Source organism: Canis aureus, chromosome 6, assembly GCF_053574225.1.
Source record: "Canis aureus isolate CA01 chromosome 6, VMU_Caureus_v.1.0, whole genome shotgun sequence".
In the NCBI taxonomy this organism is placed as follows: domain Eukaryota; kingdom Metazoa; phylum Chordata; class Mammalia; order Carnivora; family Canidae; genus Canis; species Canis aureus.
This window is the reverse complement of record NC_135616.1, coordinates 38,189,364-38,216,106: the sequence shown is the minus strand read 5'-3', so window position 1 is coordinate 38,216,106 and position 26,743 is coordinate 38,189,364. Positions and strand designations below refer to the sequence as shown.

The 26,743-nt window shown below is 53.0% G+C and overlaps 1 protein-coding gene across 7 annotated transcripts in view; it reads right to left on the bottom strand.

Moving 5' to 3' along the window:
- Window positions 1–26,743, bottom strand: part of IL6R (interleukin 6 receptor) — a 42,444-nt gene that overhangs the window by 14,468 nt on the left and 1,233 nt on the right. For 2 of the 7 annotated variants that reach the window (XM_077900842.1, XM_077900836.1), the window contains exons 2-6: window positions 11,707–11,955; window positions 11,224–11,347; window positions 9,416–9,597; window positions 8,959–9,125; window positions 8,328–8,469 (exon numbers count right to left, since the gene is read on the bottom strand). In XM_077900842.1, the coding sequence (XP_077756968.1) occupies window positions 8,328–8,469; window positions 8,959–9,125; window positions 9,416–9,597; window positions 11,224–11,347; window positions 11,707–11,955 (864 nt within the window). Of the gene's footprint in view, window positions 1–620; window positions 5,676–8,327; window positions 8,470–8,958; window positions 9,126–9,415; window positions 9,598–11,223; window positions 11,348–11,706; window positions 11,956–12,069; window positions 12,302–19,243; window positions 19,411–26,743 lie in introns of those variants that run through there. The other 5 variants (XM_077900838.1, XR_013381565.1, XM_077900839.1 and 2 more) reach the window with 5 other exon arrangements.

Below are 26,743 nucleotides of genomic sequence, written 5' to 3'. Positions count from 1 at the left end.
GTAGAAGGAGAACTCCAGCAGACTCTGCGCTGAGCGCAAAGCCCAACGACCTCACAACCCTGAGATAATGACCTGAGCTGAAATGAAGAGTTGAATGCTTATCTGACTGTGCCATCCAGGCACCCTTGGACTTTTTTTGTTTGTTTGCTTATTTTAAAACCATCTCAAAAAAAAAAAAAAAAAAAAAACACATCTCCAGGGCAGCCCTGGTGGCTCAGCGGTTTAGCACTGCCTTCAGCCCAGGGTCTGATCCTGGAGACCCAGGATCGAGTCCCACGTCGGGCTCCCTGCATGGAGCCTGCTTCTCCCTCTGCCTGTGTCTCTACCTCCCTCTCTCTCTCTGTATCTCTCATTAATAAATATATTTTTTTAAATCAAAAAAATCTCCAGATTGAACATTCCTTATCTTTAGGAAAAAAGTAGGAGCTGAGGTAGAAAACAGACGAGTTTCCTCTTCTTCCTAAAACATCTCCCTGGATTTGGAGAGCCTTTAAAGACCCCTGATGCCTGGTCCATCCCAAGATGCTGAGGCCATAGGTCCCAAATGACCTGAACAGATGACACTGAACACAGCTGAGTTCGGGAAATCCTGGATCCAATGGCTATCTATGGTCACTCCTGGTGGACAGCTGCACCCAACCTTCATTAGTGCCACATACCCTCTTGCTTTTTTTTTTTTTTTTTTACTTTTTAAATCATCTTTCTGAAAAACTGTGTAGTCAGTAAAATTTCAGTTATGGAAAACTACTTAGAAAAGACTAATAGAAACATTAACTGTAGTTGCTACTGTATATCTTCCTTCCATGAATGTTTCCAAGATTAGAGGACATACTTTCATATTCATAACAAAATGAGTGAATGATAAGAGACAATGGTGCCAGGACGCCTAGGTGGCTCAGCGGTTGAGCATCTGCCTTTGGCTCAGAGCATGATCCCGGGATCCATTATCGAGTCCTGCATCAGGCTCCCTGCATGGAGCCTGCTTCGCCCTCTGCCTCTCTCTCTCTCTGTGTTTCTCATGAATAAATAAATAAAATCTTAAAAAGAGAGAGAGAGAGAGAGAGAGATAATGGGGCCCCTGGGTGGCTCTGTCAGTGAAGCATCTGCCTTCAGCTCAGGTCATGAGTCCTGGGTCCTGGGATGGAGTCCTGTGTGGGGCTCCCTGCTCAGTGGGGAGTCTGCTTCTCCCTCTGCTCCTCCCTCTGCTCACACACTCTCTCAAATAAATAAAAAATAAATAAATAAATAAAATCTTTTTAAAAAAAGATTGAAAGAGCACATGTGAAGTATTTTTTTCCCACATGAGTTTTTTTTTTTAAGATTTTATTTATTTATTCATGAGAGACAGAGAGAGAGAGGCAGAGACATAGGCAGAGGGAGAAGCAGGCTCCATTCAGGAAGCCTGATGTAGGACTTAATCCCAGGCCTCTAGGATCATGCCCTGAGCCCAAAGCAGACACTCAACCACTGAGTCACCCATGCATCCCTCCCACATGAGTTTTTAAAACAAGAAACTCATTTCTATCAACTTGAAGATTGGTTTGAGTTCACTTCCTTGGGTCTTAGAATGGAGAAATCGAATATAAAAGATGACAGAGGCCTTTGTGACAGATAAGTAATCTTGTTCACGACACTGAACCTCTCCTAGACATTGTTTCTTCATTTCCGAGCAGGGCGGATGGCTTCCTCTCAGACATACATATGCTGAAAGTAGCACCTGCCTGGCACACAATATTTGCTTAAACACTGATCTGACTCTCAAAATTAGGAACACAGAACATCACAAGCCCAGGGATGAGATGCCCAGCATGATGACCACAGTTAATAATACTGCATTGCATATTTGTGTGTTTTTAAATATTATATTCATTTATTCATGGGACACACACACACACACACACACACAGAGAGAGAGAGAGAGAGAGAGAGAGAGAGAGGCAGGGACACAGGCAGAGGGAGAAGCAGGCTCCACGCCAGGAGCCCAATGTGAGACTCGATCCTGGGACTCCAGGATCACGTCCTGGGCCGAAGACAGGTGCCAAACCACTGAGCCACCCAGGGATCCCCCTGCATTGCATATTTGAAAATTGCTAAAAGAGTGGACCTTAAAAGTTTTCATCAGAAGAAAAAGAAATTTGTGGGACATCTGGGTGGCTCAGCAGTTGAGCATCTGCCTTTGGCTCAGGGCGTGATCCTGGTTCAGGAATTGAGTCCCACATCGGGCTCCCTGCATGGAGCCTGCTTCTCCCTCTGCCTGTGTCTCTGCCTCTCTCTCTGTGTTTTTCATGAATATATAAATAAAATCTTTAAAAAAGAAATTTGTGACCATGTGAAGCAACAAATGCTGAGCAGACAATGTAATCGATCACCACTCAGCAACATAAACAAACATCAAATCATTAAGTTGTATACCTGAAACTAACATGATGTTATATGTTGATTATATCCCAATATAAGTAAAAAAAATATTGGGGGGGGGCGTTGGACAGAGAACAGAAAACATATTTTTCTTTTTATTTTATTTTATTTTATTTTATTTTATTTTATTTTATTTATTTTTATTTTTTTAGAAAACATATTTTTCTAACCAGGTGTGTTTAAATTGCGTATCATGAACAATTAAGGGTAGAGCTCAGGGGCAGGAGCACAGAGAGGGAAAGAGGAGTGAGCCAAGAATAAAAAGCAGGAAAAAAAGAAAAGGAGGCCAAGGGTGGTGGCAGAGAGATGAGAGGACAGGAAGGAGGGACCCAGTGCAGGACCAGGCAGGGGGCCAGGCAGCTTCCTGCAGGGTCTCCCCCTCCAGGCTCATTTGCTGCTTCACACTTGCAAATCACCCACCAGAAAGTCAATCACTGCTCCTCCCTTCGTGCAAAACACCAAACCCGCAGGGAGGAGCTGCCAGTCTCCTGGGGAGTCAGTCACCTCCGTCCTGCCCCAAGCACCCTGGGGTGGTCTGCACAGAAGTCCGCTGGTTGGGGGCTGAGGGGAAAACTGCCCAGAAGCAGCAGGACACCCACACGGCCTCCTTCCCCTCGCATAGGGAATGACCTCCTCCAGGCCTCCTTCCCCTCGCATAGGGAATGACCATAACCGTAAAGGGAATAGCTACTTTTTACCTAACTGTTTATGTCCTTACTTAGCAAAATTTTAAGTTGGCAATCTTATATGGTGCCCAAGATGACGGAATCCCAGGGTCCAGGACATGCGAGCTGGGCAGCCTGGTACACGGGCGACTGTGGCCCCCGGGCCGAGAGAGAGAGAGAGAGAGAGAGAGAGAGAGAGAGAGAGAGTGTGTGTGTGTGTGTATACACGCGCACACGCGCACACGAGGCAGGCCAGGCTGGAAGTGCGAGGCAGGCCAGGCTGGAAGTGCGTGCACATGTGGGGCCAGGCCGGGTTCAGGCCCGAGGGAGGGTGGGGAGCGAGGGCCTGGGTGTGAGGAGAGAGAGAGCCCATTAGGTTAGCTGAGCGCAGGGGGCACAGTCTCTCCAGAAATGCGTGCCCAGGGGCTCTTCCCCCAGAGACAGAAGGAGGGGGCAGAGGGTCTGAGCTCAGGGCACCCTGAGGCCCCTTGGTGCTACGTGTTTCCTGAGCACTGGGGAGCCGCCCTTGAGGGGGTCATGGGGTTTGCAAGCAGAGAGACATAACCCGCTGTCCTCATGGGCTTCCCAGGTACCCTGCCCCCACGCTCTCTTTGCAGAGGGGCCCTGGGGGCCCGAGGCTCATTCAACATCACTGTGTCAGAGCTGCGGGAGAAGTGTGGAGAACACCCTCCCATGGTGAGCAGGGCTGACTGGCTGCCTGCCCAGGGACCCCTCCTTCCGGCCAGATGTCGGGGGCACAGCTCCATGCGTCATGGCTGCAGGTGCCGTCAGGGGTGACTGGGCCCTACTGGCTGGAGTGCCCCCCAACGCAAGCAGTATGGCTCGGGGAGCAGCCCCCATGTTCCCTCCACCTGCCACCCTCTACCCGACCCTCAGGTGGACTTTCCAAGGTCTGCCTGCACCTGCCCTGCCACTCTCACACCTATTCTCCAGCCTCACCCAAAGCCCCCTTCCCACCTGACATACAGCCAGCCTATAATCTCCTTCTCTCCGGGGACACTCCCACACACCCTCTACCACACGACACAAAAACCTCCTCCATGAAGCTTTTCCTACTGTCTCCATGTGCCCCACAACATGCCAACACCACACTCGGGGAAACATCACACGCACACATGCCCTTTCCACTAGCAGCTGTAGGCCAGTATCCAGGGTAGGGATCCTGGGGTACCCACAGCCCCCTTCCTGTCAGCTCAGGAACCAACCAACACCACATCGCAACTGCCAATTCCTCCAACTGCGTATGCATCACTTTCTGGAGGATGTTTTCTCTTTGCGCTTATAAAAACTTTGCAAGGTCTCAATACTGTCCATCGTGGCAGCTGCCCTTGGTGGGGGACACAAAAGTCACTGGAGTTAATCACCTCTAGCCTCCAGTGTGTCAGGGAAAGGGGACAGCACATGCCCAGCCCAGAGTCCCTGGAGGAGAGCCCTCCGCACGTCAGCCCACGCTGCACCCAGGATGCCAGGGGCAACACGTGTGGAAGATACTGCAGAGTGCACACACTGGCTGGCCCCCACCCAGGGGAGTCTGACAGAGGTGCACCAGGACATATGTGAAAAGTCAATCAGGTAAAGTACTTCTTCAATAAAAATGGCCAGATCTGGTTTTAAAAATAAACTCTCCAAAGGGAGCAAGACTGGGAGCATCCCCACTTCACACATGACAGGGCTAAGGCTCTGAGAGGCTATACAACTGGACTCCTAGGGCCAGTGTGCTCCCCACAACCTCCGTGTCCCCCAGGGATCACCACCTCCACACTGAGGCAGGGAGGCAGTGGCAGCCTGCATCTTCAGGTCCTGGGGGTTGGGAAGCCCACTGATGCCCCAAACATCAAGGAACTGCTACTGTCTGTAAAACACACTGAACCTCACTCTCCAGAAGTGCTCCCCAATCACTTGCTTCAGCCACCAAAGTGCCTCTGGCTCCGCCCTCAGCAGTGGAGGAACAACTGGTTTCTCTCTTGGGCATATTTACCACTGGCTTTGAAGACCCACCAAAACCACACATGGACAGGATAGGGTCTCAAACACATCAGCTGCTTATAGGAGAAGCAGCTAAGTGTCCTGTCCAAGTGTTCACTGTCACTCCAGCAAGGCACAGAAGCTCAAGAATCAGAGACTGTGCCCTGTGCAGGCCAGGTGGCTGCAGCTCCACCACCTTCCACAAATGAGACCAAGTTCAGAGGACGGTAGCCAGACAGGGAAGGAGCCCAGAGGCCATCCTGGACAACAGCCTGGGAAGAGAAACCCAAGCAGACGCAGGTACTTTGGCCATCCCAGAGGACTTCCAAACAGTAGACCAGCAGACTTGTCTCCGGTTACCCCAGAGGACAGGGTTGGGTTCACAGGACAAAGAACTTTCTTCTTGAACAGACATTTCTGCAAGGAAGATACACAAATGCACAGAAGCACATAAAAAGGGATCCCTGGGTGGCGCAGCGGTTTGGCGCCTGCCTTTGGCCCAGGGCGCGATCCTGGAGACCCGGGATCGAATCCCACGTCGGGCTCCCGGTGCATGGAGCCTGCTTCTCCCTCTGCCTGTGTCTCTGCCTCTCTCTCTCTCTGTGACTATCATAAATAAAAAAAAATAAAATAAATAAAAAAAAAAAGAAGCACATAAAAAAATGCTCCACATCTCTATTTGTTATGGAAATGTGAGTCAACTGCCACAATACCACTTCACACCCAGTAGGATGGCTATTACCAAAAACAAACAAAAAACAAAATCACAAGTGTTGAGTATGCAAAGAAACTGGAACCCTGGGCATTGCTGACAAGAATGTAAAATGGCACAGCCACCGTGGAAAACAGTGCAGTGGTTCCTCCAAAAATTAAAAACAGAACTACTGTACAATGTAGCAGTTCCACTTCTGGGTGTTTACACAAAAGAACTGAAAGCTGGGACCCAAACAGATATGCACACAGCGACATTCACTGCAGCATCCTCCATGGCCACTAAGAGGTGGACACAACCCAAGTGTCTGTCCACAGGCAAATGGATAAGCAAAATGTGGCCCAGTCACATAACAAATAGTGGTCAGCCTTCAAGAGGACAGAAGCTTTGACATGAGCTGCAGCACGGATGAAGCTCGAGGGCATCATGCTACGAGAAACACACCAGTCCCTAAAAAAGACAGATCCTACTTGATAGCACTTCCACACTTTCCTCCTCCACAAGGAGGAAACCCACAGAGTAGGTGGCGGTCCCCAGGGCTGGGGGCGCTCGAGTTTAATGGGGACAAAGGTTCAAGATGAAGAGTCCCAGGAGTGGGTGCTGGATAGCTGCACTAAAGTGCTAATACACCTAATGCCACTGAACATACACTTAAGGATGGTTACAATGGTATTTTACCACAATTAGGCATTTTAAAAAAGAAAGGACTTTCTAACAAAACAGGGTTTCTTAAAGCTTTTTGTGACCTTCTAAATGCAGTGGTTGGGATACAAGGTAAACAGGTCAGCCTGTATCTGGAACATTTTCTCTGCACAACATTGTAAATAACTGTCTCCCCTCGCACAGGCTGCCAAGGCCACAGTCACACAATGAGCATGTTTTGGCTCAAAGTGTATACAAATCAAAGAAAATCATGGACAGGTCAACACAATCTGGCCTGAGGGGTATCACGATTTACTGAAATGGTCTCCCCAAGTAAGACAGGGTAGCTTGGCCTTCCTTCCTGTCCGGGCCTTCACAAGAAGTAAGCTTTTGAGAAGAGGGTCCAATAGAAACCTGCATCCTGGGATCCCTGGGTGGCACAGTGGTTTGGTGCCTGCCTTTGGCCCAGGGCGTGATCCTGGAGACCCAGGATTGAATCCCACATCAGGCTCCCGGTGCATGGAGCCTGCTTCTCCCTCTGCCTGTGTCTCTGCCTCTCTCTCTCTCTCTCTCTCTGTGACTATCATAAATAAATAAAAATTTAAAAAAAGTATTAAAAAAAAAAAAGGAACCTGCATCCTGCTCTCAATGGACAGCAGCAAGTAAAGGACCAGGAGAGACATGAGCCTGCACTGGACCTCATGGGCAACCAATGGCAAGTCTCCCTAACCTGGGCCTCCCCTGGGGGGCAGAGTGGGAGAAGGGGCAGGCCCAGATGGACCTGGGTGGTTGGTTTTATTTCTGTCTTTTCCTTTTTATCCACATGTACTCAATACATGGGTACTTTACTCTCTTTTTTAAATTGCCTGATAATAACAACCCTGTGGTTCAATCCTGTCGCTGGGCTACATAGATGTGACACTGAAGGCAGCCTGGAAGCCATTCTATGATGCCAACATTGGGAACCACGGGATGGGCTGGCTGCTAGAGTGAGTAGTAAGCTCTCTGTCTATGGAAGCATTCAACCAGAGACTGGATGGCCACCCTCTGCACTGTAATCCAGAAGTTCCTTTACCTGGTCCGGGTCTGCTAAATCCTAAGCTTTCATAGGAAGGGATCAAGAGATGCCTCAAACTTTTCTCAGGAAAAATGTAAAACAGCCATGTTAGATTGCTGGTCAGGAGGCAGCACGAGAAGAATTAGAAATAGCTTCCTCTGGAAAGCAGGCCTGGAAATGGGAAGGGCCAGGACGAGCGATGCTGTTATTATAAACCCTTCTCTGCTTCTGGGCCATAAGATTGTACTAACTTGATAAAAATTTCAGCAGTTAAACACACACACACACACACACACACACATATTAATCATGCTGTTGCTAAACAGTACATTTTCCAAAACTAATGACAGGCGAAGGCTCACTGTGTTCTCCATACACACAACCATACTCAGAAAGAGGAAAGCCACATGCTAAGATGTTCTCCCTGCTGTTCTACAGGTGAAGACACTGACAATAGTTATTTTTCATACATTTGTGGGATAACAAGCATGGTGATTTCAATAATTCCCCAAAGGCAATCCTTATTGCCTTTAACGTCTTTCTAAAAATAAGCGATGTCAGTCACTGCGGCACACTAAATACAGCTACAGGTTCTTTGTGGCCTCCATCCAGCTGCAGGGTGAGCTTGCCACCTGCGCCTGCATGAGCAGCGGGAAGGGGAGGCTGGGGAGGCCACAGGAGGCCACAGGGATACACTGCCCACCGAGACAGAGCCGGCACAGGAGCGCCTGGGGGCCGGCCTTCCACAATCCTGAAGGATGTCCAATTTCGGGGTGACTTGCTGCACAGCAGGAGGTAACCGGGATGTCACCAGAGCTCACACAGCCCCCCGCGCCCCTCACGGTACCTGTCCAGGGGGTGCCCACTGCCTCCTGGCTCCACGCACTCCAGGAACCATGCCCAAACTCCTCTCGGGCCCGAAGCTGCACCACGTGCCTCATGCCCCTCCAGGCGTCATGGATGATGCAGTGATGCTGGAACTCCTTGATCTGAGGTTGGGAGGGCCACGAGGAGTCGGGGTAAGGCCTGGGGGCTCTGGTCAGGTCCCTTTGCAGAGACACAGGTGCCCCCCGGGCCAGCCCTGCCCTTAGGCCGCATCCTCCCTTGAGTGCCTGAGTGACCAGGCTACAGTGAGATGCTCCAGAGGCTCAGAGTGGGATGCCCCACCCCCGGTGCATGGGGGCGGGGGTGGGGGGTTTGGGGAGTGGGGGAGGTAGGGGATGGACCACACCCTCAACACATGCGTGGCCCACCTGCCCCTGCATCACACTTGTCCTCCATCCAGGCCTGCGAAGATGAGGGGCCCAACGTCCTCAGTCCCGTTTGAGAAATGAGACAATAAGGCTTAGAAAAATTCAGAGGCTACCCTAAGGCTGCTCTGGCACAAGGCACAGAGTGGCACCCAAATCCTGGTTTCTTTCCAGTACCTTTCCTGCCACCCCTGAGTACCAAGCTGCAGAAGTAAAGGAAGAACTTACCATCAACATTGTGAACGTCTTTGACCTTTCAGCCCGGTACCGGAGTTCAAACTGTAGCCTGTAGAAATAGGAATTCCAGGAAGGAGGGTCTTGCCAGGAGACCCTGAGCCAGCGGGGGTTCCTGTCCACGGCAGTGACGGTGATGTTGACAGGCGGGTCAGGCTGAACTGTGGGCCAAGAGAACACGCTCTCATGCAGCAGCATGTGTGGGCTGGGCAAGCTCCCCCAAATCAGCCAGGACTACCCCACCCCCCCCCACCTCTGGCATCCAGGCCATCTCCCCCACCTTCATCCACCAGTCAGGCCTCTGGCCAGTAAACCCCAAAAGGCAGCAGCTCATCAAACCTCGCAAGAGGCACCCCTTACCCCCCAGGAGGTCTCTGCAGGGCCCTGGGTCAGAAGGGATGGGGCATGGAGCAGTGGGGGCGGGGGGGGGCTTCCAGAGGAGCTCACTCACGGATTCCGTAGCCCTCAAATGTTTGTGGAGTGCTGGACCTGCTCCCAGCGCTGTTGGTGACGCACAAGGACACGACATACAAGGAGTTGTCTCCCTCGGGGACGGCCAGCTGGCAAGAGAACTTCTGGGGCCCCTGAGCATAAGGGCATGGCTCCTGGGAATCTCCTACTGGGCGGCCCCGACTGTGGACACAGGACAGGGACAGGCTGGCTGATGCCCACCTCGCCGGGCTTTGTTAGGATCAAGTGGAAACTGAGCGAGACATCCAGGGTAGCTCTTGGTAGGGCAGCTCAAAACCCTGAGCTAAAAGACTCACTGGGCCCTGGAGGCATTGGGCGGGGGGGCAGCACACGCCAGGAAAGGCCCCAGCCCAGCCTCAAACCTCCAAGCAAACAGACTTGCTCTTTGGTGACAGGGACAGCCTGGGGACCTGGGCTTGCAGGCACTGCACTTCCCATTTCCCAAGGAGGAGGCAGCGTTTCCGGCCCAGGAGCCCATCAAGACTGCTGAGTGGGTGAGTCACACACGGTCACACCTGGCCTGGAAGCCTGAGACGTCATCCACGTAGGACAAGTGTGGGCACACGAGGTGCCAGCAGCCACTCGTCTTGCTGCCGGAGGACAGATCACTGCTGATTCAGGTTCAGACCCCAGGCCCAGAACAAACTCTTTCTGGGAAGCCTGCTGCACTGCCCCCAGCGGGACTGAGAGCCCCCCCGCACCCCACCACCATCCAGGATTCCACCCCACCTGACATGGAGAAGCAGCCCCCCACCACCACCGTGTAGGGCCCGAGGGTGGTATCTCTCCCGCAGTCCTGGTAAGTGGCCATCCCTGGGCACCGCTGACCACCCGGCACCTGGGCCCAGGGTATAAATGTGTGCGCACACCTCGCCCGGGGGCCTGATGAGCCCCCACGGGCTTTGGCTGCTCCTGACTCCCTTCCACTGGCCCCACCATTCACCAGGCAGGTGGGAGCCAGCACTTGAAGTATGCAGGTTCCAGCAACACCTGAACCAGCTTCCTGGGCCGGCCTAGGCAGCTGCCAGCCTGGGCAAAACGTCCTATCTAGGGAGGAGCACTCTCCAGGCCCCAGTCACACCCACAACTCAGCTGTGGGATTGTGGGGTTTTGCAGTCCTCCCTCTGGGCAGCTGTGCCGTTTGCAGACGGATAGTCTACACAGCTGTGCACGGAGACCAAGACTTTCATATTAGTGCCCGACCACTCTCCACAGACACATGGGTGGAAACCCAGCCCCTGCTGAAGTCACTGCTCAGATTTTTTGACACCCTAATGACCAACAGCTCAAACGCCAGCAGGAACCCCCAGACTAAGGGGCCCTGCGCTCTGGCTCTGGCCTCTCCCATCTGCTGGTGGAGCCTCCGGAGCTCCCCCTAGGCTGGCTGTGCCTCCCCCACGGCCCCCTCCTCTCAGGGCCCATCTAGTGGGAGGAGCCTGAGGAAAGACTTGTGAGGAGCTAGCAGCTCTCCCTGCCCCTCCCAGGGACATGTGTCTCCTTCAGAGCAACACCCCAAACCTGGCGTTTGGAATGCAATCAGGCACACTGGGAGCTGAGTCCTAGCAGAGCCACTGGCAAGCAGGGCCACCTTAGGGCAAGCTACTTGCTTGCTGGCTCGACCTCAGCTTTGCCATCTGCTGCACAAGGAACACAACGCCTGCTCCCCAAGGCTCTCAGGGCCCTACACGCAGCACTGGCCAGCCCCCCCATGCTCCCAGGACAGAGTCGGGGAACCATCGGCCGGCCAGCCCGTCCCCCTCAGTGCAGGAGCCCAGCCCGGATACTCACAACTTCCTCACCAGTAACGTGGCTCTGGTCTTTGGGGAGGGAGGGTGCCGAGGACTCCACTCACAGAATACCATGCTCAGGGGACTCTTTCGGAAGCAGGCGAGCTGGGGCTCCTCGGGAGGGGCTAAAGGGGGAGCAGACCTGGCATGACGGGAGCCCGTCCCTCAGCCCCCAGCCCACTCACACCCACTCCATCCCACACTGACCATATTCACCAGCAAGGGCACCGGGCCCCCGGACTGAGCCGTAAAGGACAGCACTCAAATCTAGGCCTCAGGCTGGGACCCCAGGCCTCAGCCCTAAGCACTCAGGCCAGGGCAGGGAGGGGCCAGGTCAGCCAGATGCCCCCACCCAGGGGAGCCTCCCATCTCCCACGCTGGCAGAGGCCAGTGGATCTTTCCCAGAATTTGTCGGGCCAAGGAAACAACAGGGTTTCTAGGACATCTGGGACCTGTCTCCCAGCACTCTGAGCACACAACTCACCATCCACCAGCAGACGCACAGTTCCAGCCAGGCGGCCGTCCTGGTAACACGAATAGTTTCCGGAGTCGCTGAGCTGCACAGATCTCAGAAGCAGAGTCCTCCCCACAGCAGCCCTGCTGCCCAGATAGGAGTCGTCCACAAGATTCTGCAGCAGCCACTGAACAGTGCCATTGTCTTCTGGCTCCCCGCCTGGGCACGTCAGGGTCACACTGGCCCCAGGCAGGCTGGTTACCACACCGCTCATCACCTCTGGTGGGAAGACATCGGGGTGGGGGGAGGGCTGTCAGAACTACACATCTCTCAAGTCCATCCACTGATCCACTGGCCTGGCCACAGCCTCCACAGCCTCCTCCGCCTCCTCACCTCCTTGACCAGATCGTGGCAGCAATGGCCTCCCCAGGGGCCTCCGGAAGCCGCCCCTGGCCACCTGATCCTCTGATTAGAAAACCTTTGGGGGGCACGCCTGGGTGGCTCAGCAGTTGAGCATCTGCCTTTGGCTCAGGGCGTGATCCTGGGGTCCTGGGACTGAGGCTCCTTGCAGGGAGGCCTGCTTCTCCCTCTGCCTGTGTCTCTGCCTCTCTCTCTCTCAGTGTCTCTAATGAATAAATAAATAAAATCTTAAAAAACAAAAAAAGAAAACCTTTGGGACACCTGGGGGGCTCAGTGGTTGAGTGTCTGCCTTCAGCTCAGGTCATTGTCACGGGGTCCTGACATGTTAAATCCCATGTTGGGCTCCCTGCTCAGCAGGAATCTGCTTTTTCCTCTGTCCCTCTGCTGGCCCATATGTGTGTACAAGCACTCTCTCTAATACATAAATAAACTCTTGTAAAAATGTATAAGTAAATAAAAATTAATTTAAAAAAATTAAAAAGAAACCCCTTGGGGGTCTGCACTGTTCATAGCATGAATTCTGAGTGTGAGGCACCCCCAGCACTTGCAGGCTCATCTCTCCACAGTCCCCTCAGAAGGGACAGAGCCCCTCCTCCACCCCACACACCCTCTGATTTCAGGTCACACCTCCATACCCCCTCCCTGAGGCCTTCCCTCGCCCCAGGCTGGATTAGGCCTGGGCAGGTGCCATCTTCCTCACCCACCACACACTGCCATGTGGTTACTGAGTCTGTATCTGCCTTCTCTTCAAGACTCTGATGCTACAAGCGTTGACACTGTTTTGTTCTGTTAACATTTCAGCATCTAGACCACTGCCTGGCACATGACAGGGGCCCAGCCAGCATCTGACAGGTTAGTGACAGAAATACCAGGTACCCATGGTGAGGGTGCTCACAAGACGCGGGATACATGAGGAGTCTCGGAACACCTGGGTCTCGAGAGTGGGTGGTCCATTTCACAGACAGTAACCAAGACACAGAGGTTTTGGGAGAGCTGCCCAAGATCACCTGTAAGCTGGCTGCACACCTCTCTATGCAACCACATAGGGAGATGCTGTTTTTATTCCAGGGAGCAAACTCGAAGGTAAAAAAGAACAAATGTGCTCCCTTACCCACGAAAATAATCATGTATGTGCTACTCAAGGAAAGGAATACTGAAATGTAAAGGAACAGGTAAACTTTTTTTAGTATAGGTTTAATACAGTCATAGAATTTGAGATAAAATTAGTCTAACCAATTAATTAAATTAGTCCAAGCAGCTAAGGGAACCGGAGCCAGGAAACTGCCAGTTTTCATAGTAAGCACACTTGGACCTTCAAACCAAATGTACGACTGCTTATTAGACAGCAGCAGCAGTAAACCTGGCCAAAGATTTCAGAAAATCCCAGAAGCAACTGGACCTCACTGTCTTCCATGCTCCAGGGCCTAGAGGGCCAGCATGTGTGTCCCCGACCTGCAGAGCCTCCTGCTTGGGAGGACAGGTTCTGACATCACAGCACACCCACAGTGGCCTCAGAGGGACTAAGGGCCAGGGAGTTCCAGGAAGACAGCACCCTCAGAGTGACTGCAGGGCACAGTCCAGAGACCAGGACACCGTGAACCGCCTTCCAGTGACTCCCTCACCTGACCACTGGGAGCAATCTCTGCCCTGAGGCTGGTGGCAAGGGGCAGGCTGCTACCGGTCATCGTGGGACTTCTTCATTCCAGAGCCGTGGACTCCAGGTGAGAAAAGCAGCTGCATCTCACTGTGCAGAGGGCCCATGTGGCAAGTTCTGACCCTTTTGCCTTGACTTCTCCTCCCTCTGTCCTATATTCCACAAATATCTGAGAAGGCCCCCAGAGCCACGTACCCATGAGGAGGACCAAGCAGTCAGGCAGCAGAAAGATCCTGTCTGCAGGACAGAAGACCACACACCACTGCAGAACGGGGACATATCCCAGCCCTGGAAGCCCAAGTCCATGGAGGGTGCATCTCTGCCCAAGGGGCTTTCCAAAAAGCCCTAATTACAGCACCCCTTCCACATGGGATCCTCAATAATATATTTCTAGGATTTCAGGTACTGTTTTAAACATCCTGGGATGTACTGAAAACACACACGGTAACATATGCAAATACAAAAACTTTAAGAAGCATGAGATGCCCCTGGACCTTAGCACGACCACTAATCCAGAGCCTCCCTGCCTTCGTGGAGTTATATCTCGGGGGCAACACTCCTTTACTTTTAAAAACAGGCTCATGACGCACAGATCCTGAATTCCTTCTTGGCCTTGGCTGATTTGGGGGCTTTCTATAAGAAGTTTGCTGAGGGTCTGCTGGAACGTGCTCTCATCACTCATGGTGTATCTGTGACTCATCCCCATGCAGCTGCAGTTCAGTTGCCGAGCACTGATGTGATTCTGCAGAGGCAGGTTTGGGTGGCTTCAGGAGCTCTGCTGCATCAAAGAGCATGGCTCTTGGTCATTTGCCCAAGACTTTCCTGGAGCACGACTGCTAGTCTGAGTGTGTGCCTGTCACACTTGTCCTCTTCTTTCATGGCTGAATACACAGTCTAGCGTGCACAAGCCCAGGGGCACCCAATGGGCAAGTCCAGTCCACAGAACAATTTCCATATGTGCCTGAATGAGGCTATGTTTAGAAGACCCATCCAATGCTCCTCTCTCTCTCTCTCTTTAAGATTTTATTTTTAATTAATATCTACACCCAAGGTGAGGCTTGAACTCACAACCCTGAGATCAAGTCACATGGTCTACTGACAGAGTGGCCACATGCCCCTGTCTTTCAACCTTTTTTTCCCCAGATTTTATGTTTACCCCCCTAACACCTCTGATGACCATATCCATATTTCTACTTTTCAATTTTCCACTTGATAAAGCAGCTATAAGGATAAAACTTAACATGAGGTCAAGCTCAAGCACAAATTACCAACACGGTAAGAACAAAGATGGAAATACTGCCAAAGAGGACTGTCTGCTGGTGGGTGTGGTGCATGAAGATCTTCCCATTGGCTAATGCGTGGAAATCAGAATTCACAAGGCACCGATACCCGACAGACACAGGCAAGTTGCATGAAGGCCCACGTAGAGGTCAAGGACCATGAGTGCCTCATCCTTGGACACTTTCACAGGGCACTATCCCCATCCCCAAGCATGACTATGAGACAGTGAGCTTCTGCTAGTGCTCATCAAAGAACTCAGTACGCGCTTAAGATGTGTTTTACGTCCTCCCAGAGGGACAGGGCCTCCACCCTGAAACCCGCCAGCGGGCTTGTCACAGATGACACAGAGGTCCTGCGGCTGCCATGGAGTGCACAGCCAACACTGCAGTCCAGAGGAGCCAGTCACAACAGGAGGTGCTGCAGAAAGAACCTGTGAGCCAGGAGCCAGAGGGAACCCTCTCTTCTGCGTCCACTTGTCTGGTCACTTCACCTCCCCCAGGGTCAGACGGAAGCTCGCGCAGTGTGCAGCACCAGCCTGAGCAACAGTGGTGGCCGTTCCTTCCCAACTCTCACAATGGCCAAAGCACTGGGGCAGCTTAGAGAAATAGCAAATAAAAAGGCTTTTTTTCTCATCCACAAAAGCAGAGCTGCTGTGATGGCCACTCCCTCTGCCAAGGAGCTTGAGTAATGGTTTTCTGAACCTTTAAAACTGAGTCACTATTTTTTTTTAACCGGGAATGATTAATTATCAACCACCCATTGGCAACTTGCCTGTCCCAGCCCTTCTTCAAAATATGTTTCTTCTAGGGGCGCCTGGCTGGCTCGGTCAGTACAGCACACAACTCTTGATCTCAGGGTCATGGGTTCAAGCCACATGTCGAGCACAGAAGTTACTCCAAAAAAAAATTTTTTTTAATGTGCAAACTATGTTTCTTCTAGACCTTCTAAAAGCACCATATGCAGACTAGTCAAATACTCAGAGAGAAAAAAACCACAAGAAAAGAATCGTGCCAAAGCCAGAGCAGGTAGGGCTGTCCCTCTGCACCAGCCACCCACTCACCCCTGCTCCTGACGGGTCTCTGAGCCAGTGCCCACGACACCCGCGTGGCTGTGCCAGGGCCTCAGGGCACCTCTTTGAAGGGAGGAAGTGATGTGCCCAGATCCATCCTGGCAGCTCTGCCCGCCTCTCCAGGGGGTGGGACAAGAGCTGAGTCTTTCTCTTCCTCCTCCTTCAGTTTTTGGATTTTCTATAAGCTGTATTAACGTTAGAACCAAGACACATGTGTATTTAAAACAAAGAAGCCATCTGGGTCTGTCAGCAGGAAGGAGGAGATGGGCAGAGTACAAGGCAGGTAGGGGCCCCGGGAGGGTTAGCGCGTCTCCTTAGACCAGCACCTTCCAGGTCAGAGCGGGTCTGCCCTCCCCTGGGGTCTGGGCTCTACAGGCCCGGCCCCCAGCCCTGCTGGCCCATCCAGGCTCCTCCCCAGCAGCCTCACCTCCCCTGAGCAGCCAGGACCCTCCCGAAGCGGGTCTCCTGGGGTGGGGGTGTGGAGGGCCAGAGGGAAGAGACCCCATGGCCGAGCAGTGCTCCTGAGTTCTCCAGGGGCAGCTCAGTGCCCAATGTCCCACGCTGGGCCATGGGAGCAGCAGGAAAGGGGCCACCCTACCCGCGTCAGCCCTGCACCAGGAGCAGCTGCTTAGCCGTTTGGGGGCCGGCTTGTCACCCGTGAAGAATTTCAGGGTTTTGACCTCACTTTGGGGAGAATTGCTGGTGCTCGTCACAATGTACTCCTCTCCCTCCCTGCCCACACTGCAATCTTCAACCTCCACAAAACTCTGCAGGGAGCTTAAAACTGCCCATAACACAGGCCGTTCTGACATAGAAGTCCCCGACATACTGCGGGGTTCAGGGAGGAGGTCTGAGTCAGAGGTCTGACCAGGGGAGGCGCAGAAAGTGCAAGCCCCCCTGAGGGGGACAGCTAGGGTCCTAATGGATGAGACCTGCACAGAGCAGAGGCCCAGTGCCTGCAACCCCAGTCCCTACAGGAGCCACGACTGCCTTCCTTCTGCTTATACTCCAGTCACCCTGACCATGAACCAGCTGTCCCCCAGGTGCCGGTATGAGGGCCCTGAAGGCAGGAGAGTGGAAAGAGCCACCCAGGACCAGGAGCCTCGTCTGTGCTCCCCACAGCCAACGTCAGAAGCAGGACAGCGGCACCTCAGTTTCCTGTGAAGACTGGGGCACCTCACTTGGAACTGAAATCAGGCAAGTGACCACTCCTTCAAACAAACGTCCCAATGCCTCCTCCCTGAACGCCGGTGCACTGGGTGTGTCTGGTCTGCGGGCCTAATGCCTGCCGTGAAGCACACATCTAAGAGCAGGGACAGCCTGGCATGGAAGAAACAGGAGACCCGAATCCACTCCTGGTCTCACCAACAGTTCACGGGCACCTGGGGCCCTTCACGGAGCTGTCGCCTGAGCCCGGCTCTCTGGGAAGGGAGTGTTCAGACCATGGTGCCTACTGCCCAAGTTCCCTCCTCTGGCATCTTACCACACAGAGTCAGAGGCGTCAGCCCTGAAGGCAGGAAGGCCATCCATGTCTGTTTACCTCAGACAATACCAGCTTCAAAACATGTAATTGATCAAGAGGTTTACTATCCTAACAGCTGACAACTTTGGTTTGGAGACAGGTGACAGCCACATGCCAGGCCCTCCAACGAATGCAGTTCCTCTCCCTGGAAAGCTCTAAGTGAGGGCAAGTCCCACAGCCTCCCTGCCTCCTCTTCCTGGAGAGGAAGCGAATCCAGGTCCTAGTAGCCCCTGGCAGCCAGTCCCACCCCTGTGGGCCCTGCAGGCCCAAGAGATCTCGGTCTCTGGGGCCCTGGGGCGCCACACTGCCGGGGGCCCCACACATAGCTCTGGGAAACAGGGCCCCTCCCCTTTCTGGACCTCAGGTCGGGTGCCAGAAACCAAAACAGCTTTGCTGCTTTTCTACTTTTTTTCCTCTTCAAGTAAACTTGCAAATGTCAATAATCAGAAAAACACGCACACAGAGACATATTTCTCAATTCAGTTTCAGCTGCCGTTGCCCTTGCCAGCAAAAACCAGCCCAGCTGCCTGGCCCCACTTATGTAAGCAGTGAACCAGTGGCCCTGCACGCTGCCACTGAGGACACATGCTTCGTGCACACCTGCCAATGCCACAGCCCCGGTTTCTGAGGGACTCAGGTCTGGCTGACAGGCCAGCTGGCAGTACAGGATGGAATCTAACCTCTCGGGTTGCAGAGGCCCAGGATCTCAGAAGGGATGACAGAGAAACCAGGTCCCTTCTCAGCAATAGGGGCCCTGAATTGAAGGGAGTGGCTGCTGAGAAGTGTCCCGAAGAATGTGAGTACCACAGTCCAGACGCATAATTGAGTCCCAGGAACCTAGAAGATGGCCAGGGCTCTGCACCTACCAGCTGAAACACGTTTCCTGATTTCTGTGTTGTCGTCACAATGCTCATCAACAACCATGAGCACTTAGCACCCCCAGTGATGCACCCATGAACCTGCCCCTCCTCACAACCACCCTGCTAGGAAGGGAAGCTCGTCCCATGGCACCATTGGAGCAACACGAGTTCAGATCAGTTCAGGAACTTGCCAAATTCAAATAGCTGGTGAGGGCAGGGGTCTGGACGGCTCCAGGGACGTCTGGCCAAGTGCCTCTCTCTCCCCTGGGGCAGGTGCCTCTCTGGCCTCCCCCCAGCTCCCCCTCCCCCGAGCTGCCCACCACCTGTCTCTTCCTGCCCTTCTGCCTCTCCACCCAACACAGAGGCTGGTGGGAGGGAGTCCAAGCTGTGAGGGGTCAGGGCAAGAGGCCTCCTCAGGCATCCTGCCACCTAGAATAGTGCCTGGGGGCTCGAACAGGAGTCAGGGACCAAGAACCCTGACCTTCCCGAGGGCACCACTTTGTGAGACCCACACACACACTCCTGCTCTCACCAGGTCACCCATTCACATGCCTAAACACTTAACATCCCCAGGCCCCAAGGAGAGGCCAGGCTGCAGGCTCTGAGGCCCTGCCGCCTTCTCTAACTCAGCTCACCCCCTCCTGCCTCTTCCCAGCACCTCCAGACCCTGACCCCTGCCAGCAGCCTCACCCCTGCTCTCTCGTGTTTACGGTGCTGTACCTGCTTGTATTTGTCTTGTGTTTGGCAGAGCTGGTGTTTACCTTGGCTCCGCACCACGGACTACGCCCTACTTGGGGAGAGGAGGCTCCTCTGGCTACAGATGAGGTGCTGGACGCAGCTCATGGATCCGTGCGGTGACCAACTCAAGAGAGAAACATGGAATCCTGCCCTGGCGGCCTCCGAGGTAACCTGCTGGGTCAACCCCAGACGTCTGGCCTGGTCACCTCCCAGAGATTATCACCTAAATAGAGGAAGAGATACGGAAGGAGGGCAAATGGTTCAACTGCCCCAGAGGCCCACTGAGATTGGCACTGCCTAAGGCCAGAAAGGGACTGCGCCAGGGTGCTGGGCAGGGGGCTCCCCGGGGGCTGCAGCAAGCCTCCTGGGGCCAGGTGCCCCAGGAGGCGTGGCCGGGACTGGACTGGAGCTCACACCCTATTCGCATCTAGCCCTTGGCTGGTGTTTCCAGAGCACAGCCATTCTGGTCCCTGAACTCAGCCCGGGGTGGGGGGGGTGTCCTCCTGCAGCCCCACCCTGCGAAGGTGCTGCTGGGTGCTCCCCCATCCCAAACCATCCCCACAGCCTACCCCTCCAGACCTGAGGAAGCTAAGGATTTGAGGAGCCACAGAGTGGTGGGGCAGCACGGAGGCTGATGGTGTTCTCCTCATACGAGTCACGCTCACATGGGCATGCGTTTTGGGAAAATTCATCCAGCTGCACATTTACGCTGAGCACTCTCATCTGTGGGTGTGCACCAGCACGCGCATTATTATGGAGGCCCTAAAGTCGGCGACTGCAGTCCCATAGCTGCCTGAGCTAGGTCTAGGACCTGAGCACATACTCACCTGAATGCATCCGTGCACACACACGTACCTGCACACGCACAGCCGCGTGCACACACACCCATGCACCTCACTGGTTGGTCCAGCACACCCTGTGGCCCAGAAGGAGCCATTCCCAGGCGGGCACTAGGCAGGTCCCTGCCCTACTACACTCTATGACAGGAAGACTCAGCATTGTGAATGCTCCCAACACCATTCTCCAACTTTTACCTAATCCTGGTAAAAATACCAACAGGAATTTTTGGGGACTAGACAATCTGATTCCAAAGGAAAAGTCAGCAAGAGCAGCTAGGGCGATTCCGAGGAAGCAGAGGAAGGAGGCAGGAATGAGCCGACCAAACCTTAAAGCAGGTGTTAGGGTTGCCTTTGTGAAAGCAGCGTGGTGCTGCTACAGAGACTACAGCATGGAGAAAATGAGAAATGGTTCAGAAATGACAATGACCAAGAATCGCCTAGTCTGCACTCATGAACTGCACATTTGAAATGGCTAAGATGATACATTTGATGTGTATCTTACCACAATCTCTAACAAGTAGCTCAGTCTGAGCACTGGCTGAATACAGGTCTTATTCCAAGCACTCCTGTATCCCAGCCTGCGCCTCCCCACAGTCAGCCTTCCAGGGGAGGAGGCTGGCGATCCCACTAATGAGGGGAGAGGAAGATTCAAACCCAGGCCTCAGAACATATGCTACTATTCACTACTCACTATGCTGAGAAGCAGTATCAACCCGAACATTTTAGAATTTGGTTGATTTGAAAGGTGGCTTTTTACATCAGTGGGAGAGGGGTGCCTGGGTGGCTCAGTGGGTTAGGGCCTAGTCAGGTCATGCTCTCAGGGTCATGAGATTGGGCACTGCACTCAGCACGGAGTCTGCTTCGTATTCTCTGCCCTTCCCCCATCTAAATGAATAAAATAAAACCAATGGGGGGAAAGTGGATTATTCAATAAACTGTAAAGGGACATTATATTACATAACTGGGGAAACAAAGAGCCACACCCCATGCCTTAGTGTATGATAAATTCAAAATGGACTAAATATTTAAATGTAAAAAGCTCTTTAAGCCATCAAAAAAAGAATAATCTTTTAAAATAATATTGGCGGGGATCCCTGGGTGGCTCGGCGGTTTGGCGCCTGCCTTTGGCCCGGGGCGTGGTCCTGGGGTCCCAGGATCGAGTCCCGCGTCGGGCTCCTAGCGTGGAGCCTGCTTCTCCCTCCTCCCGTGTCTCTGCCTCTCTCTTTCTTTCTATGTCTATCATAAATAAATGAATAAATCTTTAAAAAAAATTTTTTTAAATAATATTGGCTTGGGACACCTGGGTGGCTCAGCAGTTGAGCATCTGCCTTTGGCTCAGGGCGTGATCAGAGTCCTGGGATCAAGTCCCACATCATGCTCCCTGCATGCTGAGCCTGCTTCTCCCTCTGCCTGTGTCTCTGCCTCTGTGTGTGTGTGTGTGTGTGTGTCCCTCATGAATAAATAAATAAAATCTTAAAAAAAAAAAGACGAACAACCCAATTTTTTAAGTCCGCAATTAGTATGAACAAGAAATTCATAGAAATAGGTTATGCAAATGTCTCTTAAACAGGAAGAAACCTATACAATCTCACTCAGATAAGGTAATTCCACAGAAACACCTTTTTCTGTGTAGATTCTAGTTTAATAACACATTTTTGGCAAAGGTGTAGAGACACGGGCAATCTCTCATTGCAACTGGGGATAGGAATTGGTGCAGCTTCTGTTCTCTCTCAAAATTACAAATGAACATGCCCTTTGACCCACAGACTCTGCTTCAGGGAATGTGGCATTACTGGGGCAAGATGAGAAACAAGTAGGTTACCCACGAGAGGGGACGGGGCAGAGGGACTCTGCACATCCCCATAAGGAGATATCAAAACAGTCCAGAGGAAGTTCTTTATGTGAGTTCCCTCCTACCCCATTAGGTGCAGGGTCAAGAGGCCAAGCACAGGGTTCAGAGCCAAGTTCCAGCCAAAGGGCATTACTCAGGAGCAATGTGACTACGAGCTAGCTGCTCAGGCTCCATTTTCCCATCTGGAAATCGGAAATAATAAGACTACGCACTTCAAGATGCTGTTCTGAGGATCATATTTGATCATTAAGGTTAAAACCCCAGCTCTATTTTCCAGACGTACCTAATCTCTCAAGAAATATGAGTTCTAATCCTTTTTTGTTCCTTTTAAGATTTATTTATTTTAAAGAGAGCGAAAGAGCTGGGGGAGGAGCAAAGGGAGAGAGAGAGAATCCCAAGCAGACTCCCCGCTGAGCTGAGTGGCAGAGCCCCACAGGGGGCTGGATCTCATGACCTGAGAACACGACCTGAGCCAAAACCAAGAGTTAGCCACCTAACCTACTGAGCTGCCTGGGCAGCTCAATAATTCTTAATGCCACTGCATGCACATGTCTCCATTTCTCTGCAAGAAAAGTCCTCATACAATAGCTTCCCCTCCTCTCAGGGTCAATGACATCCATCAAGCCCCACTTTGTGTTGGAAGTGTTGCCTGCTGAGGCGGGAAGGAACCTGCCCTAAACTGGGGGGTTGGCAAGTGGGCCCAACCCCAGGCAGAACCACTGCCTCCCTCGGGGAAAGCTCACTGACAGTAACATGTGTTTGCAAACACACTCCCCCCCACCCCCGCCCACCCCAGGGAAGGTGAATGCACACAGTGGAAAAGGGACATGTGCATTGTGTTCTTCAGCACTGTTCAGTCCTTGAGACAGGCAGCAGAGCCCACCTGGGCCACCCCAAGGCATGGTGTTGGGGAGACTCTAATACAGATGCTGTGAAAAGAGAAGGTGACCTTAGCATCTCAGTACTTTGTGGGCAGTGGGGGTTGGGGGTGGACTTAGCAGCACACGTTGGCGCAGAAAGCAGGCTTCAGAGCCTGTCACTTCCTTGCTGCGTGATCTTAGGCAAGTTAGAACGTCTTTGAGCATCAGTCTCCCCTTGGCCACTCAAGGACTATTTCAGCGGCCCTCACCTCCGTGCGCATGCTGCATCGTCTCCATCAGCATGCCAGCAAGTTGACAGCTCATTCATCTCTCTCAAAATCCCTTCTCTTGCCCCCACTTTTCCAGTGAAACCACACTGCATTTCTTTAGCCCCTTTATAGCTCACATCCTCAAAGAGCAGCCTATGCTGGCCACTCCCAGTTTTCCTGCCCCCAGCAGGCTGTGAACCTACTCCTGGAAACTTTCGGCCTCCACCATTTCACTGAAACTTCTCCCTTGGAGGTCACCAAAGGCCTGCTTGTTGCTGGGTGCGCTGGTCAGGCCCCTGCCCTGTGGGTCACTGTGGGGCCCTGTGGACTGCCTGTCCTCTTCGACAAGCTGTCCTCAAGGGGCTTTCAGACACCAATTCTCAGGCTCCCTGGGACTGGCCTCACCTCCCCTGCCAGCCTGAGAGGGCTCCACCAGGGCCTCTGCTCTCCTGTTCTCCAGACACACAGCCTGTGTGAGGGCATGAAGTGACATGTGCCCTTAGACAACTCCACACTCATACCTCAAGCCCAGGCCCCACTCCCAAACCCAGATGTCTGCATCCAGCTCCTCAGCATCTTCTGCTGACTCTATGACAGATGTCTCCGTTCCCATAAGTCCCAAACTGACCTCCTGATCTTCCCCTCCAACGAAACCTGTGCAGCCTCCGGCCTGTACCACACACACTTAAGATGTTCGGCTGCTGCTCTGAGTAGAAGCTCTAGAAGCTTCTCTCTCTAGTAGAAGCTGGCACACTTCCCCACACACAGTCTATGCTCACCGTGCTGTTATTTTAATGGGTAAGCAGAGACGGCAGCCCAAAGGCTGCTTCTAGGGACAGGCAGTTGGGAGGTGGAGGGACATCATGGGCGCTGGAGACGCGGCCTGGACACAGGGTCTCCAGGCCACCAGGCAGAGCTAGCGGATGGCAGGTAAGAGTGGAGGGCCTGTCAAGGACGCAGCACCACACTGGACCAGGCCCTGACTCCACCAGGACCGCACACCTCTTTGGATCTCAAGCCCAGGGGAGACATAGTACACAGATTAATTAACCGAAGGAAGCCACGGGGCCTCACCAGCAAGAGGACAAGGTTAGGAGCCTTCCTTTGCCACTCTGGCCCTCCTGGATTCTCTTCTCAAGATTCCGACCTCGATGGCCGTTAAGGACACGACCTCTAGCACTTCCCCATCCAGCCATTGTCTCAGGGGCACCCAAGTGTCCCCATGAAGCCCTCTGCTCCAGAACCTCACAGGCCCTCAGTGTCAGGTCGTATCTGACTGCCAAAGAGCCTGGACCTTCCGTGCCCAGAGTGGGAGTACAAGAAATCTCTAAAGACTTTCTCATTCCTTCAGGCCTTTATCCCAATGTCCTCCCTTCCATGAGAACGTCCCTGGCCAGTTCCACATGCCCCTACATATACACAGTCCCAATTCCCCTCCCCTGCTTTTTTTTCCTCCTTGGCACTAGTAAGCACCTAACTCACATCTCCAAAAGTGGAAGCTTCATTGAACCAGGCAGGGATTTTGTCTGTCTTGCTCATTTTTGCATCTACAGTTCTAAGAATACCACCTGGACCACATGACTAGCTCAAAACACCTTTTTCAAATGTGTGATTTAGCTACACATACTTCAGCACTGGCTCTGCAGAGGGACTTCTCTATGCACCCTGCACAATACCATCTCTCCTTTCATCTTTACCACTACCCATTACACAGTAGAATAATTCATATTCTCTGGATGAGGACAGTGAGTCTCCAAGAAGTAATTTCACTCACAAAAGCTCACATCATTTCTACATAGCAAGGCTGGGCGGAGGTCTGTCCAGCTCCAAAGCCACAACCCCAGCCTGTGATGGTGAACTGTACTCTCATGGAGAAGAGGAGGTCTGGAGAGGGATAACAAGCTACAGCAGAAAAGCTCTAGAAGAAACTGTGCAGTGCTCCACGCAGTGTCGCATCCATAGAACTTCCTACAGAGTTGGAGGACGCTTGCCTCTATTCATACCTGCTACTGAACAACTAAAGAACTCCATTTGTAACTTGACTTCATTATAATTAATTTAAATGTAAACAGCTACCCTGGTAAGTAGGTTAGTGGGACAGTGAGGCAGGGAGAAGGAAGGGATGCACATTTCCAGGAGAGAGCACCCAGGTGGCTTCATGTGATGCTCACAAACATGTGGCAGGGGAGGGGGGTTTGATGCAGTCTGCTGGGGTCATGTACCTACTGTCTGGGGCCCGGTCCTCCCTCCAAGGAGCTTCCTCTCTGCAGCATCCCTATCATCAGATACTTTATCTTTGGGAAGTTGGTAACACGAGGCCTCAGGCAGCTGGGTTTGCTAAGTCCCTCTGAGGGATTTACACTTGGCCATTCTCAAGCTCCTTGCAGGGTGGAGTCTGGGTGGCTGGGACCACACTGGCCCCATAGGGCTTTACAGGGACGCAGTGTTTGCTGAAATGAATAAACAAAGGCAGAGCCAAAGCGGGGAGACATTTCTGGCAACGGAGGAGCCTGATGGGGGAGGGCCTGCCTGATGGGGGAGGGCTCATCTTCGGCCCCTCAGGCGCACACTCCAGTCAGTCATCCCTAAACCAGCGAATCATCAGCCTCGTGTGTTGAAAAGGGCGCTTCCCGAGCCTCACTCCCAGATAGCTCTCTTCAGGAAGGCTGGGGTTGGGGAGTGCAAATATTAGGCAGCACACACATGGCTTCTGATACATCTAAACCCAGAACTACCCTGTGGAGAAATGCTGGTTCAGGGTGAGGCTAGGAACACAGGTAGGCATGGGGGCAGGAAGACATCGCCTAAAGGGAAGTTCAGAAGTTGAAACAGGACTTTTAAGAGACTTAAAGCTGTATGTGCTTGTCTTGTACACTGTCATACCTTGTAGCGGGCGGAAGGACCCTGAGTCACCCGTGTCCTCCCACACCCCACACCGAAGTCCCCAGTCAGTATCCCTAGACTGCAAGTCCACCTGAGCAGCGCTGCCAGCTCTCAGCATGTGGGCTGCACTCATGGCAAGGAAAGCACGCCTCCCAGCTACACACACACACACACACACACACACACACACACACACGTACACACATGAGCCCTCTCCCCGCCCCCCCCCCCCCCCCGCGGATTTCCCCTCCAACCAACTCTAGCCTCTGCCGCCCTGCCGCTTCTCCAAAGCGAGACATTCACAGTCCTCTACTACTCGCTTCCTGGACGATGTATTTTTACTCCTCAGCTTGTGGGCTGAGTGAGTCTACGTGGGTGTGGGAGGAGAGCTGGGTATTTTCTACTTCTCTGCATTTTCCTTCTGAACCGGGCTTTCACTTCCTCCCCCGACTCTCAGTTCTGTCTTTCCGGGGCTGTCCAGGCCTGGAGATCACCTGGCCCGTCCCTCCGGAGTACCAGGAGAATGAAGACTGCCTACAACAGGCTGTCCTTGCAGAGCCTTGCAACCACTTAGGAGTAACGGGGCACGGCAACTACAGCAGGAACCTCCCAGGGGCAGGTGCCCTGGGGTGTGCTGTGAGGAGCAACAGAGGCGGACCAGAGATCTGTTCCCTCCCCGGGGGAGACTGAAGCAACCCCACCACAGTGGGACAAGCCCAGGCCTCACTTCCCTTCCTGAGGCCCCTTCTGTCCCAGCCCTCAGCCAGCTCTCAACTTGCCCAAAAACACCCCCAGTTCTGCCCGTGGGGCCAGTTCTACA